This window comes from Anolis sagrei, chromosome 6 (assembly GCF_037176765.1).
Source record: "Anolis sagrei isolate rAnoSag1 chromosome 6, rAnoSag1.mat, whole genome shotgun sequence".
Taxonomy (NCBI): Eukaryota; Metazoa; Chordata; class Lepidosauria; order Squamata; family Dactyloidae; genus Anolis; species Anolis sagrei.
The window spans coordinates 12,135,915-12,150,758 of NC_090026.1; the positions used below are offsets into that span (position 1 = coordinate 12,135,915).

The window sequence follows — 14,844 nt, forward strand, 5'->3', positions numbered from 1 at the left end:
ATTAGAATTCATATGTCCTAACTATTCTTATTCTTCTTATAATTATCACTCTATCCTGCTTAATCTAATTTTCTTTTTCAAAGGAAGCAACAAAGTTATGAATAACTATGAAAGACTTTCACGGGTTATTACTAATTTTATAAATCATTCTCACGTGGCATTTTTGTGCAGACAACTACATTTTCTGTGCAGGAAGCTACATTTTGAGTGTCTATAAAGAAAATGCTGCACATAATTCTTTTTTTTTTTTTTGTACAAAACAAGGGCCATATTTGCAAGTCTTACATAGAATAAGTCCCATATGGCAAAGACTTTCTAAAAACACTTTTTAAAATATATTTTTGTACATTTTCTAATCTTTTTTCTATACTTAATTTAAACCAGTTCCAACATTATAACAACTTAATTTTTAACAGATCCCAACCTCCCCTATGTCTGAAATACTGCATGAAATAATTTGAGAAAAAAACCCAAATTCATACATTGTATCTCCTTGAGATTTCTCAGCAGGATCTTGTCTAAAGGATATCTCATCCGAAGATATAAAAATCTGAGACAGAATGGCACCTATGTGCAGGTCTCCAGACATGCGATACTTGTGATGAATACCAAGGGATCGACCCATGTCACATGAACCAGCTGTGCATGCCACCGGAAACAAACTAAACACCAGCAGAATGAAAATGAGTTGAATTGATAGCTTGATTTTGATTATAAATATTCCACTTGGACAACTATTCATTGCTTCCCAAATTGTTATCCAGGTCTCCTGTAGTTTACTGGATTGAAATCACTTTGGTACACTGTGAGATATACACAGTCAAAGCAACGGAACCATCTTTTCCTCCACCTACAACTCCAATGCCATTAGCAATATGCATATAATTTAGAGCAATGCACTCCTATGCAGGTTCAGTTATAGATAAATCCCACTGATCTTATGGTGATGTAGTAATAACAGCACAGACCAAACCTTTTCCTCACTAGTATTCCCTGGAGTCTCCAGGAACATAGAAGGCGTAAGTGCAAATAGGATAAACGTGATCATTAAATGGGAGTGCTCTGGGGAATTGCAAAAATATGTTTTTCACAACTCCACAGCTGTCTTCTCAGATCATACCAAATTTAACAGGAGCCATATGGGTCATAATTATGTCCGTAAAAAACATGGTCAAGAAGCAAAAAAGTTTCCAAGAACAGAACTAGTCTTCTAGGTATTAATTGGTTGTCCAACGTTTACACAAGTTGGAGACTCTGGGGTTGATGTTTCCAAAAGTAAAAAGATCAGCATTGCTGGGTTTGATCTGAGGCCTAGATAGTCCATTTATTCATGCTGAGTTCAATCCTGGGGGTTATTTACACTGTGAAAATAATATAGTTTTAACTGTGTTGGCTCAGTTGTACCCGGTAATTTTGGTGGGTGGGATGTGTACCGGTTTGGCTAGATGGTGGAGCAAAGGGGCTAAGCAAACACTTGTGCATGCCTTCCTTGAAAGAAGGCTTGTTGGGATGTCTCCCAGAATGCAGAGAAAACATGGAAAGCACAACAAGAATGTTCAAAAAATATCAAAAGTGAAAGATCCTCTACGTCATGTTGCCGAAATCAAACATTGTTTTGCAGGCCACGGGATGTGCAGAACAGATGGACGTTGGAGCAATGCCACAGCAACATGGTACCCATGGAGAAAGACTTTTGAACCTTTTGTAAAATACAATTTTCATTAAATTCATTTTATTTTATTCCCATTATAACCAAAGCTCTACTGGAGTAGGAATCCTTCCCAATGTTCCTCTGAAAGAGAAAGTTTAAAATAGCGTACATCAGGGCCATAGCCAGAAAAAAAGTTCGGGGAGTGTTGAAAACTTCCGGGGGGGGGGGGGGGTTTGAAAATTTTGGGGGAGGAGGAGTTGAAACCTGCCTCTTAGCTCACCCTGAAGCAAAGAGCACAGCAGGGGGCAGAACAGCCTTCAATAGCCTGCAGCTCCGCCCCTGTCACCACTTCCACCAAGTCTGGCCTCCTTAATGAGAGCATTCAACACTCCCCCCCCCCCCCCAACTTGGTTGCTTCGCTACATCGGCTATGGTTGCAAGCAATGACAGTGTGAATAAATTGTCAATATTTGCTTGAGATAGTGCTTGCAGTTCTGGAGGGACTCTTAATTTTTTTGCGTCTCATAGACTTAGCATGGGGATTTGGTTAACCAGTTAAAATGCATGAATAAACCAGGTTTATTTTTTTTAACCTGAAAAATTTCAGGGGGGGGTTGAACCCCTAAACCACCACCCCCCTCGCTACAGGCCTGGCCTACATATAAGCACTCAGAAACCAGTCATGAAATACAGGACAGTAGTAAAAACTTGATTTCAACCATTCTTTTTATTAGACACTAAGAACAATGGTTGGGCTGCCAAATATAGCGTATAATGGGGGCTTGAATAAGAGAGTACAAAAGAACAATGGAAATTATCAGTCATTTCCACACCATAAAATAAGAAATATTCTAACAGAAAAAATGGAAGAGATGAAGCATTTTCTAACTTTTTGTTTTCATTAGCTGCTCCCTTTTGTTCTGCTCAGGCCTAAAGAGGATAATATAGCATTTAGGGGAAAAGATCAAACCTAGTAACCCAGCACTGGATGCCAAGATGGAGAAGATCTCCACAGTCACCATATATTTGCCTTTGGTGGAAAGGTAGGCTGGAACAAAGGTTAACCAGACACTGCAAAACAGCAACATGCTGAAAGTGATAAACTTGGCTTCACTGAAACTTCCATGCTAGGAAAGCCACAATGAAGCTGATAAATGCCAGGAAGCCCATAAAGCCCAAGACACAATAAAGCATCATTCCAGATCCTTTGTTGCATTCCAGTACATTATTTTGAATGAATGAATCTGTGTCAGAATCTGGGAATGGTGGTGAGGTTGCCAAATTTAGTGTACAAATCATGACTTGAGTAAAGGAGCACAAAATAATAATGGATATGGCTAACCTTTTCCCTATCCATTTTTAAAACTTAGATCCTGGCTTATTGGCCATAAAAGCTACCACGTCTGTGATGGCTTTAGCCAACAAGCAAGAAATAACTACGGAGAAGACAATTCCAAAAGCTGTTTGTCGGAGGAGACAGGTCATCTTCTGAGGTCGGCCAATGAATAGCAAAGTGCAGAGGAAGGAGAGCAGGAGGGAGATGAGAAGGGTGTAGGAGAGCATCCGATTGTTCACTTTCACAATGGGTGTGTTGTGGTACTTCACAAAGACTGCTAACACCAGACTGGTAATGAAAGAGAGGGCAACGGCAGAAGTCATCAAACCTATCCCCAAAGGTTCGACATAAGACAAGACTGGGACCCATCCTTCTGATAAAACCAGAAGGTGTATGTATGTATGTATGTATGTATGTATGTATGTATAAATGTGTGTGTGTGTGTGTGTGTGTGTGTGTGTGTGTATATATATATATATATATATATATATATATATATATATATATATATATCTTCTGTTCCGGAATATCATCAATCATCAGGACATTTTATTAACCTTAGAAAGCAAATTCCAAATAAAATACAAAATATAATGAATGAATAAACAGAAACTTTCTTTAACACTTTCTTTTCATTACTTGCTCCCTTGTATTCAAATCAGGCCTCAGAAGAATGATAAAGCATTTGGGGGAAAATATACAACCTAGTAATCCAGCACTGGAAGCTAAGATTGAGAAGATTTCAACTGCAACCATGTATTTCCCCTTGGTGCTCAAGTATGTTGGAACAAAAGAAATCCACACACTGCAGAAGACCAGCATGCTGAAGGTGATAAATTTGGCTTCATTGAAACTGTCAGGTAACTTCCTGGCAAAGAAAGCTGCAGTGAAACTGGAAATAGACAGGAAACCCATAAAACCCAGGAGGCAATAAAACATGGTGATTGACCCTTCATTACATTCCAGAATGACTTCTTCAGCCACTGAGTTCACATCAAGATCAGGAAATGGGGGAAAAGTAGACAGCCACACTGTACAAATTGTGGCTTGAATGAGCAGGCTGGAAATTACAATGGAGGTGGCCATTCTTTTCCCCAACCATTTCCTCAACTTGGATTCAGGTTTGGTGGCTTGGAAAGCAAGAATCACGGTGATAGTTTTTGCTAACACAGAAGAAATAGCCACAGAGAAGATGATGCCAAAAGCTGTCTGACGAAAGAGACAGGTCACCTTCTGTGGCTGTCCAATGAACAGCAGAGCACAAAGGAAGGAGAGCAGGAGGGAGAGGAGGAGGGTGTAGGTGAGGGTCCGATTATTGGCTTTGACAATGGGAGTGTCCCGGTGTTTGATGAAGATCCCAAGCACTCCAGCAGTCACACAAAAAAGGAGAAGAGCAGAGCCGGCCAAACTTGTCCCCAGAGCTTCTTCAAAAGTGAGGAAAGTTAGAGATTTGAGGATGCAGAAATCCCTGTTCTTGTTTGGGTAATGATCTTTTGGACACTGAAAGCAGTTATCCTCATCTGGAGAAAAGTAAACATTGACATATATGTGGCAACCTCATTTAAAGGCAATTGATATAGTCAAAATATCATTTTGAAAGACTGTAGTAAAGCGTATGGAGTCAATATTTTCCCATCTCATGTCTGTTGGAAGGAATATTGACCAGAAAGAGACTAGGAGAAATTAATAAATAATTATAATTATAAATATTATTTATAGACCACCCTATCTCCCCAAAGGTACTCAGGGAGGTTTCCAACTTGTACAGCAAACATTCAATTCCAAAATTGGAAAGCAATTCAGAACACTTTACATCAGGACAAATCATACTGAGAAAATATAGCAGCAACCTAAATCTAATCTTAATATAAGACAAAATAACTGACAAGAATTTAACTGACCTATACGAATATATAAATTAATGTAAAGTTGACACTAAATAAAAGCAATTAGGCCAGGGAGTCGAACAGGAGTCCCCCAGCTCCACCATCTGGGCCTGCCCTTCCAGGAAGGTCTGCAAAGCAGTGTCTCCCAGTCCCATCCCAGAGAGATGGGTTGGAGGAGAGGACAGTATAACTAAATATGTATATTGTACTGATATTACGAAGTATTGTATTGGTTCATGCAGATATACATGTATATAGATTTGTTTCACTGTCTTTTATGAATATGTAAATTGAAAATAAAAAATATTTATTTCAAAAGCTAAAATTACTTTTTTCTTGAAAGAAGGCTTTTTGTTATACATGTAGAGGAAGGAAAGTTATAGAAAACTCATTCCATGTGAAATAGGAAGGTGGAAAGGGATGGAGGGAGTGAAGGAGGGGAGAAAGAAAGAAGGAAAGAAGACCGGATGACTCTTACCCTTCTGGGCAGAAATCTTCCCTTCTGGACATGGAATACAATCATAGCAGCAAAATGACTTCCCTTCCTTCTTTTTTTTACTGTACCCTGGATAACAATGGTCATTACACAAAGAAAGAGGTTTTGCCTATCAACAAATAAAGGGAAATATTTCATGGTGATGACCCTCAACTCTCATTTCCTCTCCAATATAATTCCATGGAATCTGTTTAAGTTGTAAACTATTGTCTAGTATCAGTAATGGAGTAATGAGGGCAAAGAAACTGAGTGTCAGTTCAGACAAGACAGAGTTGCTTATGGTCAGTTGAAAGGCATATAAACAAATCAGGACACACCCTGTGATGGTTGAGGTTACACTGGAAGTACATATATACACAATTTGGGTGGTTTCAGGCTTGACTATAGCAGGGCAAGATAGATGGTCACTAATATCAACATTACCCAGGGTTCTGCAGTTTCCAGGTGTGCTTTGTCACACTTAAAGGCTATGGGGACAACTCCACCCAATGCTGAAGAAGCCTGATTCATCCACAATTGCACACGCCTTGATGACATCTCAATTGGATGGCTCTACCACACTCCACGAGGAGATTACTTTAAAGAGTGTTCCGAAATTTCAGCTGGGAAAAAGAGTAACTCCCCTAAGTCTGTGAGCTCCACAATTCAAAGTATTGGTTGTGATGTAGAAAGGTCTACACAACATACATCTAGGTTATTGGACAAACCATACCTACCTGACTGAGACTGCCTGGATCCTGATATCTGCCAAAAAAAGTCTTTTACTTTGAGTCCCATCACCTTCACAAATATGCTTGGAGGGAACAGGAGAGAGGACCTTTACAGTGGAGGAGAAAGAATGCAGGAAGGATATGCAGCTCATGAAGAACACTCTCTGGTTTGAATGTTGCCTGATAGTTTTCCTACCAAGATGACATGCTTATGATATGGGTCTCTTACACCAAGATACAGTACATACTTTTTGGGGAGGGTGGAAATCACATGATGGAATTTATTTACACTCTACCTGATTGAACCAGCTGGGCCATACAATGGCATCCTCATGAACAGTGAACTCAATGGTTGGTAGAGACTGTGGTTCTATCCTTCCCACTTTCACTCGATTAAAGGTTTCATTGGGGAACGTGACCCAATTGATGATATCAAAACCAGCTACTAATTCCCCATTTCTATTAAAAGAAATCTGTTCACCAACTGTGTTGTTAAATATAACACTTTTTAGGAAGTGATGAAGCTAAAGTGAGAAGAGAAAATGCAGTTACAAATGATGCTCATAATCCAACTAAACAACATCCTTGGGTGTACTCATGTCTTTTTTGCTATGTGTTGTTTCTATTACTTATGAGAGACCTAAGGAAAGCCAGGTTTTCCTGAGAAGTTTTGTTCAGAGGCAGTTATCAATACATACCTATTCTCCACTAAGTAGAAATATATACAGAAATACAAAAACAGTCAGACGCTGTTATATGTCAGCCTGTTCAGCCTGTGAATGTTTCTGATATTCCTGATGGGAATGATACACATGATGATGTTCATGTTGGGAATGATGTTCATGTTGATATTATCCCCATTCCCATATGTTGATAATGGGAATGGGGATAATATTCCTGATGATGGGCCTGGGGATAAGGATTTTCCTGGGCTGGAGTTAAGTTCAGAAGAGAGGCTTGACAAGGTCACATTCCTGGGAAAGACCTTTCATTGCTTTTCTCAGAGCAACAGCCTGAAAATGATGCTTTGACTGCTGTGCCAGGTGCAGAAGGAGAAGAGAGTGAAACCTTGGACAGAAAGCAAAGTTTTTATAAACAGAGGCAGAACATTCATTATCTCAGGCACTCTGCCTGATTACAGCCAAAGAAAAGTAATAAACTGTTAACTAGTGAGAAAGTGTGATAGAATGCTTTCAGCTTTTTTTCACAGTACAGAAAAATAAGCTGTTTATTTTAAACAAGAAGTTTATTTAAACCACAAGACAGAAGGGAAAACTATCCAAGATCAAATTTTTGTTTAGAGTAATTTATCTCTACTTAAAGCCAGTTTGCTCTACATGTAACAGCTACCTACAAAAAGGTTATAATATCATCCTTGGTTGTACAATGATAAAAGAAAATTATTGAAATTATCCAATCATATAAGGTATGCAAGGTTTTTGTTTTATCAACAATGAGAGCAAAATAACTTACTGGAATCTAAAGATGAAAGTTAGAGGAGCGTGCCAGTAATGGAGATCTGGGGTATTTGTCATTTTTGGTTTTTGGAAAGTGTTCATAATAATTCATGGGAGGGGGGAACTGCGCCTGCGTCAAATAAGATAGATTTGCCTAAGAGAGCTCCCTAACCGCAAAAGAAATAAAGCTTACTTTAAAAAGCCCAGTTAGATCGTAAATCTCTTTCCAACTTGGACCCGGTCGGGAATAAAGAGGAAGCAAAGCAGATTGCGGTTTGAGTGACTGAAACTTGAAATGTCAGAGAATAAATCAGAAGACCGGCGAAGGAAAGAATTGAATGTGAGTTCCATAATGGCGGAGGGAGTGGAATGGGGGCAGAAGCTGGACCAAATATTACAAACATTGAATTAACTTAAGATATGCACTGAAAGCTTAAGGAAGGGGAATGATGAATTAAAAGAACAAGTTAAAATGATTAATACCAGGCTGGGATCAATGGAGTCAAAGGTGCAGCAGTACGAAGGGAAATTTATGGAGATGGAAAAGTAGACTAGAAAACAGAAAGAGGAGATAGCCAACTTAAAACAAACCAAAAACTTCTAAACAAGATTGCGGACCAGGAAGATTGGTCACGAAGGGCAAATATATGTCTGAGAAGGGGCATGTTGGGAATCCAGGGAGGGGGGCAAAAAGGATGAGAGGAGAAGAAAGGAAGCTGAAGAGACAAGGGGGAGATATGATGAAAAATGAAACCAAACAAAACAAATGGATGATCTTTCTATTTTGTCACTGAATTTAAATGGAACAGCAGATCTCAAGATTTATAGGTTGTTGAAATTGGCAAGGGACTGTAAAATAAATGTGATAATGTTATCAGAAACTCATAAAAAGAGGGGGAGGGATAAATTGATTAAGGATAAAACTTGGAATAGAATTTTTGAATCTCGGGGGACAGGGAACTCATGAGGGGTAGTGATTCTAATCAATGAAAATGTTCCATTTGAGGTGCTTGATGTTCAAAAAGATAGGGATGGTAGAATGGTTTTCGTGAAAGGGAAGATATATCAGGTTAAAATAACATTACCTGTGATGTATGCACCTAATAAAAACACAAAACAGTATATACTGAATACAAAAAAGAAGCTGGATAATTATGGAGAAGGGACATTGATTTGGGCAGGCGATTTCAATTTGGACATAACTACTAAAATTAATAAAGCAATAAATGTAAATAAGCTTAATATGGTGGATGGACATGCAAATCAGAGTATTAGAGATACTTACTAGGCCTGGGTAACAACGGAAAAATTTGTTTCTAAAATCGATTCGTTTTTTGGGGGGTTTTGCGTTTCGTTATTTAAAATAATTACAAAATTTTCCTTTAAAAAAGTTCGATATTTACGAAATTTCGTAAATGTGAAAAAATTACAAAACAATAACGAATCGATTTCCGAAACAATAACGAATCGATTCGTTAATAGCGGACGCGACCGCGCAATACACTAAAAAACCTCCAAATGGGACAGGGGGAACTTCTGAAGCTTAATTAAACCAAAAACAACTATAAAAACCCTTAGAAAACCAAAAACAACTATAAAACTTGCCCCAGACATGCGGAAATAATAGCGAAACGACCTCAAAACAATAACGAAACGAATACAATAACGAAATACAAAACATTTACGAAACGATTTAAAAATTCGTTTTTTTAAAAAAAATTGCTCCAGACTGGTTCGTTATCGTTTTGTAATTGAAAAATTAACGAATTTTTTAACGAATTACGAATTAACGAAACGAAACCGCCCAGCCCTAATACTTACTACTCTGCAAGACACAATAAATTTAGCTGTATAGATTATATTCTAATAAACAAAGCAAGCAAAGCCCAAATAAAGAAGGTAGAAAGGAAACCAATATTTTTGTCGGACCACAGTCCCCTGATTGCAACTGTAGGATTGAGTAATGAGATAAGACAAAGAATTTGGAGATATAATTAGGTGGTAATAGGAAAAGATGAATATAAATTGAAGCTTCAGGAGGAGATAAAAGAATATTATAGAATAAATGATATTAGAGAGTTATCTAAAACTGTGGCATTGGACTCATTTAAAAGTGTATTATGAGGTCAATGTATTAGTATTGAGTCCCACATAAGGAAAAGTTGGAGAGAGAAAAGAGAAAAATGTATAAAAGAAATTGACTCAATACAGGAACAACTGAGAATAACGAGGAGAAGAAATATAAATAGTATTTTAAAGCAGAAAAAAAGAAAGTGCTCTATGTCTCATGTATCAAGTTGTTGCTAAGTTTAATTTTTTTGCCTGAGAGTTCCTGCTGTTTTGCTTCATGGTTTCAAGTTCCTGGTTTCATGGATTTCTATGTACTAATGGACCCGATTTCCTTTGAAATCTTGGATTTTGGACTTTGGCTGTTTTACTATTTTTTATTGCTTTGCCTACATATATTCTATAATAAACTGTTTGCTGATTTTGTCAAACTGGGGTGGTGTTTCAAGTCAGAGGTGTTCCTGCTCTGGAGTATGATTGACACATTATCCACTTGCACTAGTAACTTGATAAAAATAAATAAAATAAAAATAAAAATGAAATGGGGGTGATCATATCATATCATATCATATCATGTCGTTTTACTGAAATGTGTATGCATGTATGAAATTTACATGAAGTATAAAACCAAAGTACAATAGCAAAAAGTTACAAAATGAACCAAGTATATTCCAGTTTTAATGAAAACAGAAGCAGCTATGAAGTCACAGTAAAAGGAAGGTGACTCAGTCCTAGTGCCTAGACCGCAAAATTCTATCTTTTCTAGGAAACTTGAGAGCTAAAGTTACAAATAAGGTGAACACTTCTGTAATTCATCCATCTCATCCAAGGTGGCGGGACTGTGGTATAGCTGGCTGGGAGTCAGTTGCATTAAGATCACTGCTGACCAAAAGGTCATGAGTTTGAAGCCAGCCCGGGTAGGAGTGAGCTTCCAACCAGTTTGTGTAGCTTGCTGTCTACCTTTGCAGCCCGAAAGACAATTGCATCTGTCAAGTAGGAAATTTAGGTACCACTTATGCGGGGAGGCTAATTTAACTAATTTTCGATGCCGTAAAAATCTCCAGCAAGTGTGCAAAGAATGAGGAAGTACTTCATCAGTGTCACAAATTGACAGTGAAGCGACAGCTCCTCTGGTGGTCAGAATACCCTCATGAGAGCTGGAATGTTAAATAGCCTCTGTGTGTCTGTCTATATATGTTGTGTGTCTATGGCATTGAATGTTTGCCATGAATATGTACATTGTAATTAACCCCGAGTCCCTTGTGGGGTGAGAAGGGCGGAATATAAATACTGCAAATACATACATACATACATACATACATACATACATATTTATCCCTTACAGCTGGCCTGATCCACTGTGCTCATTTTTTTTATCATTTTAGGTCATATCTTGTGCTTATTTTATTGTATTATTTTGTTTGGTCTTACATTTTATTGGATGTTATTATCTGATGTATGCATTTTATATTGCTTTGTTGTAATGGTTGGACTTGGCCTCATGTTAGCTACCCCGAGTCCCCTTGGGGAGATCGTGGTGGGATATAAATAAATTTTATTATTATTTATTATTAATACTGGGCTCTAAACGTTACCTGCCATGACTGCATTTTTTGAAGATCTCTGATTCCCGTTGTTCTATGTTTGAAACTGGATGAATCCATGTCATGCAAAGCATGTGCGGCAGCATAGACAGCATTGTAGATGCTGTAGCTGTGGCTGCTCATGCTCATTTCAAAAACAGACATAGGAAGAGTCTCTAGCTTGTCCGCCTCAGTGCAGATATTTTCTGGGGACACCTCTAAATTGAGCCCAGGAAATGAGCACATGAATGCTTGTTGCCAGAAGTCCTTGATAAAGCCATCCTCTTGATCGGTGTCTGGTTTTCTGTTCTGCAGAAATTCATGGAATCCTGAAACTGTTTTGGGGAAAAGTGAAACAGATAAGGCCCCATTGATGAAGCTCAGGCCCCAGTCTCTTTGAAGTGGGAGTGATACAAAATCTATTTCAGCTGTCAAAATCCAGACTTTATTTATTTTTGGTAAATCATGATAAAATGGAATTTCTATCCATATTCTCAAAGGTAGAATTGACTGAACTTCTCCATTTAGGATCACTACATTGGCAGTACTTCTCCCAATGAGGCATGATGTTTCAATAAGGTCCTTTCTCATTGTTTCCATTTCACTGAAAAAGTTAATTTGGGTTACTGCTTTTATGAAGTCAAAGCAGATACCATTTCGCCCGAACACAGGGAGCACATTATGTACAAATCTTTCTCCCATTTCATTATTTATATATATTACCCCAATCCATGTCCACTGTAAATGCAAAATTAAATTGAGAATCCCAGTGTATTGGTAGCTCCCACTTGGGAACATGCGGTGAAGGAAAACAGCTTCATTTTTGTTATCCATTAGTGGAGCAGAGCCATAAGTGATCTTTAGGGTGAGAGATAAGGAATTAATCATATTAGCAAATTACATCTACAAGTTAAAATAATTTTAATGAGTGAATGAATGAAATGATTTATCTCGGAGTGTATCAGAACAGTTAAAACCAAAACATGGTATGGAAATACTAAAATCCCCCCAAAAGGAAATGTGTTAAAGCAAGGACATTATTATTAAGATATTTCAACATTTCTCTAAAAATATTCAGTGTTTGCGCCTCTAAGGTTTGAAAAGAATGCTATTGCGCTGGTTTGGACTTTGAAGATTCAGTATCTTAAGTAGTGACTGAACATCTCTCAGACTATATCAGTTAAAATGCATTTTCTAATAGCTGCATCTTCTGGATCGTCTTCAAGTGCCGCTCAATATGAAATCCATCACTGTAAACTAACTTGGATGCAAACACTGTGACCAGGCTATACCTGCCTAAAATGGTCATAGCTGGTGAACAAACCAAAGCTGGTTAACAGGAATGAGGAGAACTCGAGCCTCAAATGACATTCAACAGCTAATCAACCATCCTTTCAAAGGGAGTAAATAACTCTAGTACATGAGGAAATTATCCTTTTCAGGATATATGACATACATGTAATTTATGAGCATTGAAAGGCTTTCCACCTTGACAGACTTCATCCTGATGTTTGTCATTTTGGAAACTGATTTATAGTAGAAGAAACGATAGATATTGGGGTGAGTGAGCTTACCTGTGAAAACTTGTAGGCGCACAAGATATCTGCCATGAAGAGACAGACATCAGAAGTAGGTCCTCCAATGACTGCTGCTAGGTTGTTTTGGGTGTCACATTTGTAGTTAGGGACAAATATACCCCAGGTAGAAAGGAGTTCCAGTGAAGCAAGATAATGAAAGTCGGCAAGAAAATTACTGTTGTAAATGTAGAATCCCAATGTGATGTTGGGTAAGATAAGGGAATTTTCATTTATCTCCTTAATGGCAAAAATCAAGGCCAAGATGTGTTGATAGTTGTGAGTAAACACTCTGAAATAACAGTAACAGCAGGCTTAGATTTCAGATTAATACACATTTTCTATCTGCATTGCACTATAACATATTGAAAAATGCCTGACGACACGTACAGAAACATGAGTTTGAGCCTTCTGCAAATATACAGGCCAATACTGATGCAGCAGTTGTGGATTAGAATTCATATGTCCTAACTATTCTTATTCTTCTTATAATTATCACTCTATCCTGCTTAATCTCTCCCAAAAGAGACCCCAAAAGGTTAAGAACAATATTACTAATTTTCTTTTGCAAATGAAGCAACAAAGTTATGAATAACTATGAAAGACTTTCACGGTTTATTACTAATTTTATTAATCATGCTCACGTGGCATTTTTGTGGAGACACCACATTTTCTGTGCAGGAAACTACATTTTGAGTGTCTATACAGAAAATGCTGCACATAACCTTTTTGTACAAAACAATGACCATATTTGCAAGTCTTATTTAGAATAGGTCCCATATGGCAAAGGCTTTCTAAAAACACTTTTTAAAACATTATTGTACATTTTCTATTTTTTTCTATACTTAATTTAAACCAGTTCCAACATTATAACAACTTAATGTTTAACAGATCCCAACCTCTCTTATGTCTGAAGTACTGCATGAAATAACTTGAGGGGAAAAAACCAAATTCATACATTGTATCTCCTTGAGATTTCTCAGCAGGATCTTGTCTAAAGGATATCTCATCCGAAGATATAAAAATCTGAGACAGAATGGCACCTATGTGCAGGTCTCCAGACATGTGATACTTGTGGTGAATACGAAGAGATCGACCCATGTCACATGAACCAGCTGTGCATGCCACCGGAAACAGACTGAACACCAACCGAATAAAAATGAGTTGAATGGATAGCTTGATTTCGCATAGAAAGATTCCACTTGGACAACTATTCATTGCTTCCAAATTGTGATCCAGGTCTCCTGTAGTTTACTGGATTGAAATCACTTTGGTACACTGTGAGATATACACAGTCAAAGCAACGGAACCATCTTTTCCTCCACCTACAACTCCAATGCCATTAGCAATATGCATATAATTTAGAGTAATGCACTCCTATGCAGATTCAGTTATAGATAAAGCCCACTGATCTTATGGTGATGTAGTAATAACAGCACAGACCAAACCTTTTCTTCACTAGTATTCCCTGGAGTCTCCAGGAACATAGAAGGCGTAAGTGCAAATAGGATAAACGTGATCATTAAATGGGAGTGCTCTGGGGCATTGCAAAAAATATGTTTTTCACAACTCCACAGCTGTCTTCTCAGATCATTCCAAATTTAACAGGAGCCATATGGGTCATAATTATGTCTGTAAAAAACATGTTCAAGAAGCAAAAAAGTTTCCAAGAACAGAACTAGTCTTCTAGGTATTAATTGGTTGTCCAACGTTTACACAAGTTGGAGACTGTGGGATTGATGTTTCCAAAAGTAAAAAAGATCAGCATTGCTGGATTTGATCCCAGGCCTAGATAGTCCATTTATTCATGCTGAGTTCAATCCTGGGGGTTATTTACACTGTGAAAATAATATAGTTTTAACTGTGATGACTCAGTTGTACCCGGTAATTTTGGTGGGTGGGATGTGTACTGGTTTGGCTAGATGGTGGAGTAAAGGGGCTAAGCAAACACTTGCACATGCCTCCCTTGAAAGACGGCTCGTTGGGCTGTCTTTCAATGCAGAGAAAACATGGACTGCACAACAAGGATGTTTGAGAAATATCAAAAGTGAAATATCCTCTACGCCACGTTGCCAAAATCAAAC

General features: G+C 37.9%; 1 protein-coding gene across 1 annotated transcript; it reads right to left on the bottom strand.

Moving 5' to 3' along the window:
• Positions 1-3,605: 3,605 nt before the first annotated feature.
• On the bottom strand, positions 3,606-13,861 carry LOC137097320 (vomeronasal type-2 receptor 26-like). Its single transcript, XM_067469577.1, has 6 exons — positions 13,719-13,861; positions 12,761-12,938; positions 11,199-12,044; positions 6,376-6,603; positions 5,352-5,478; positions 3,606-4,507 (listed from the first exon to the last, which is right to left on the bottom strand). Exons 1-6 carry the CDS (start codon positions 13,859-13,861, stop codon positions 3,606-3,608), a joined length of 2,424 nt encoding a protein of 807 aa, XP_067325678.1.
• Positions 13,862-14,844: the final 983 nt, after the last annotated feature.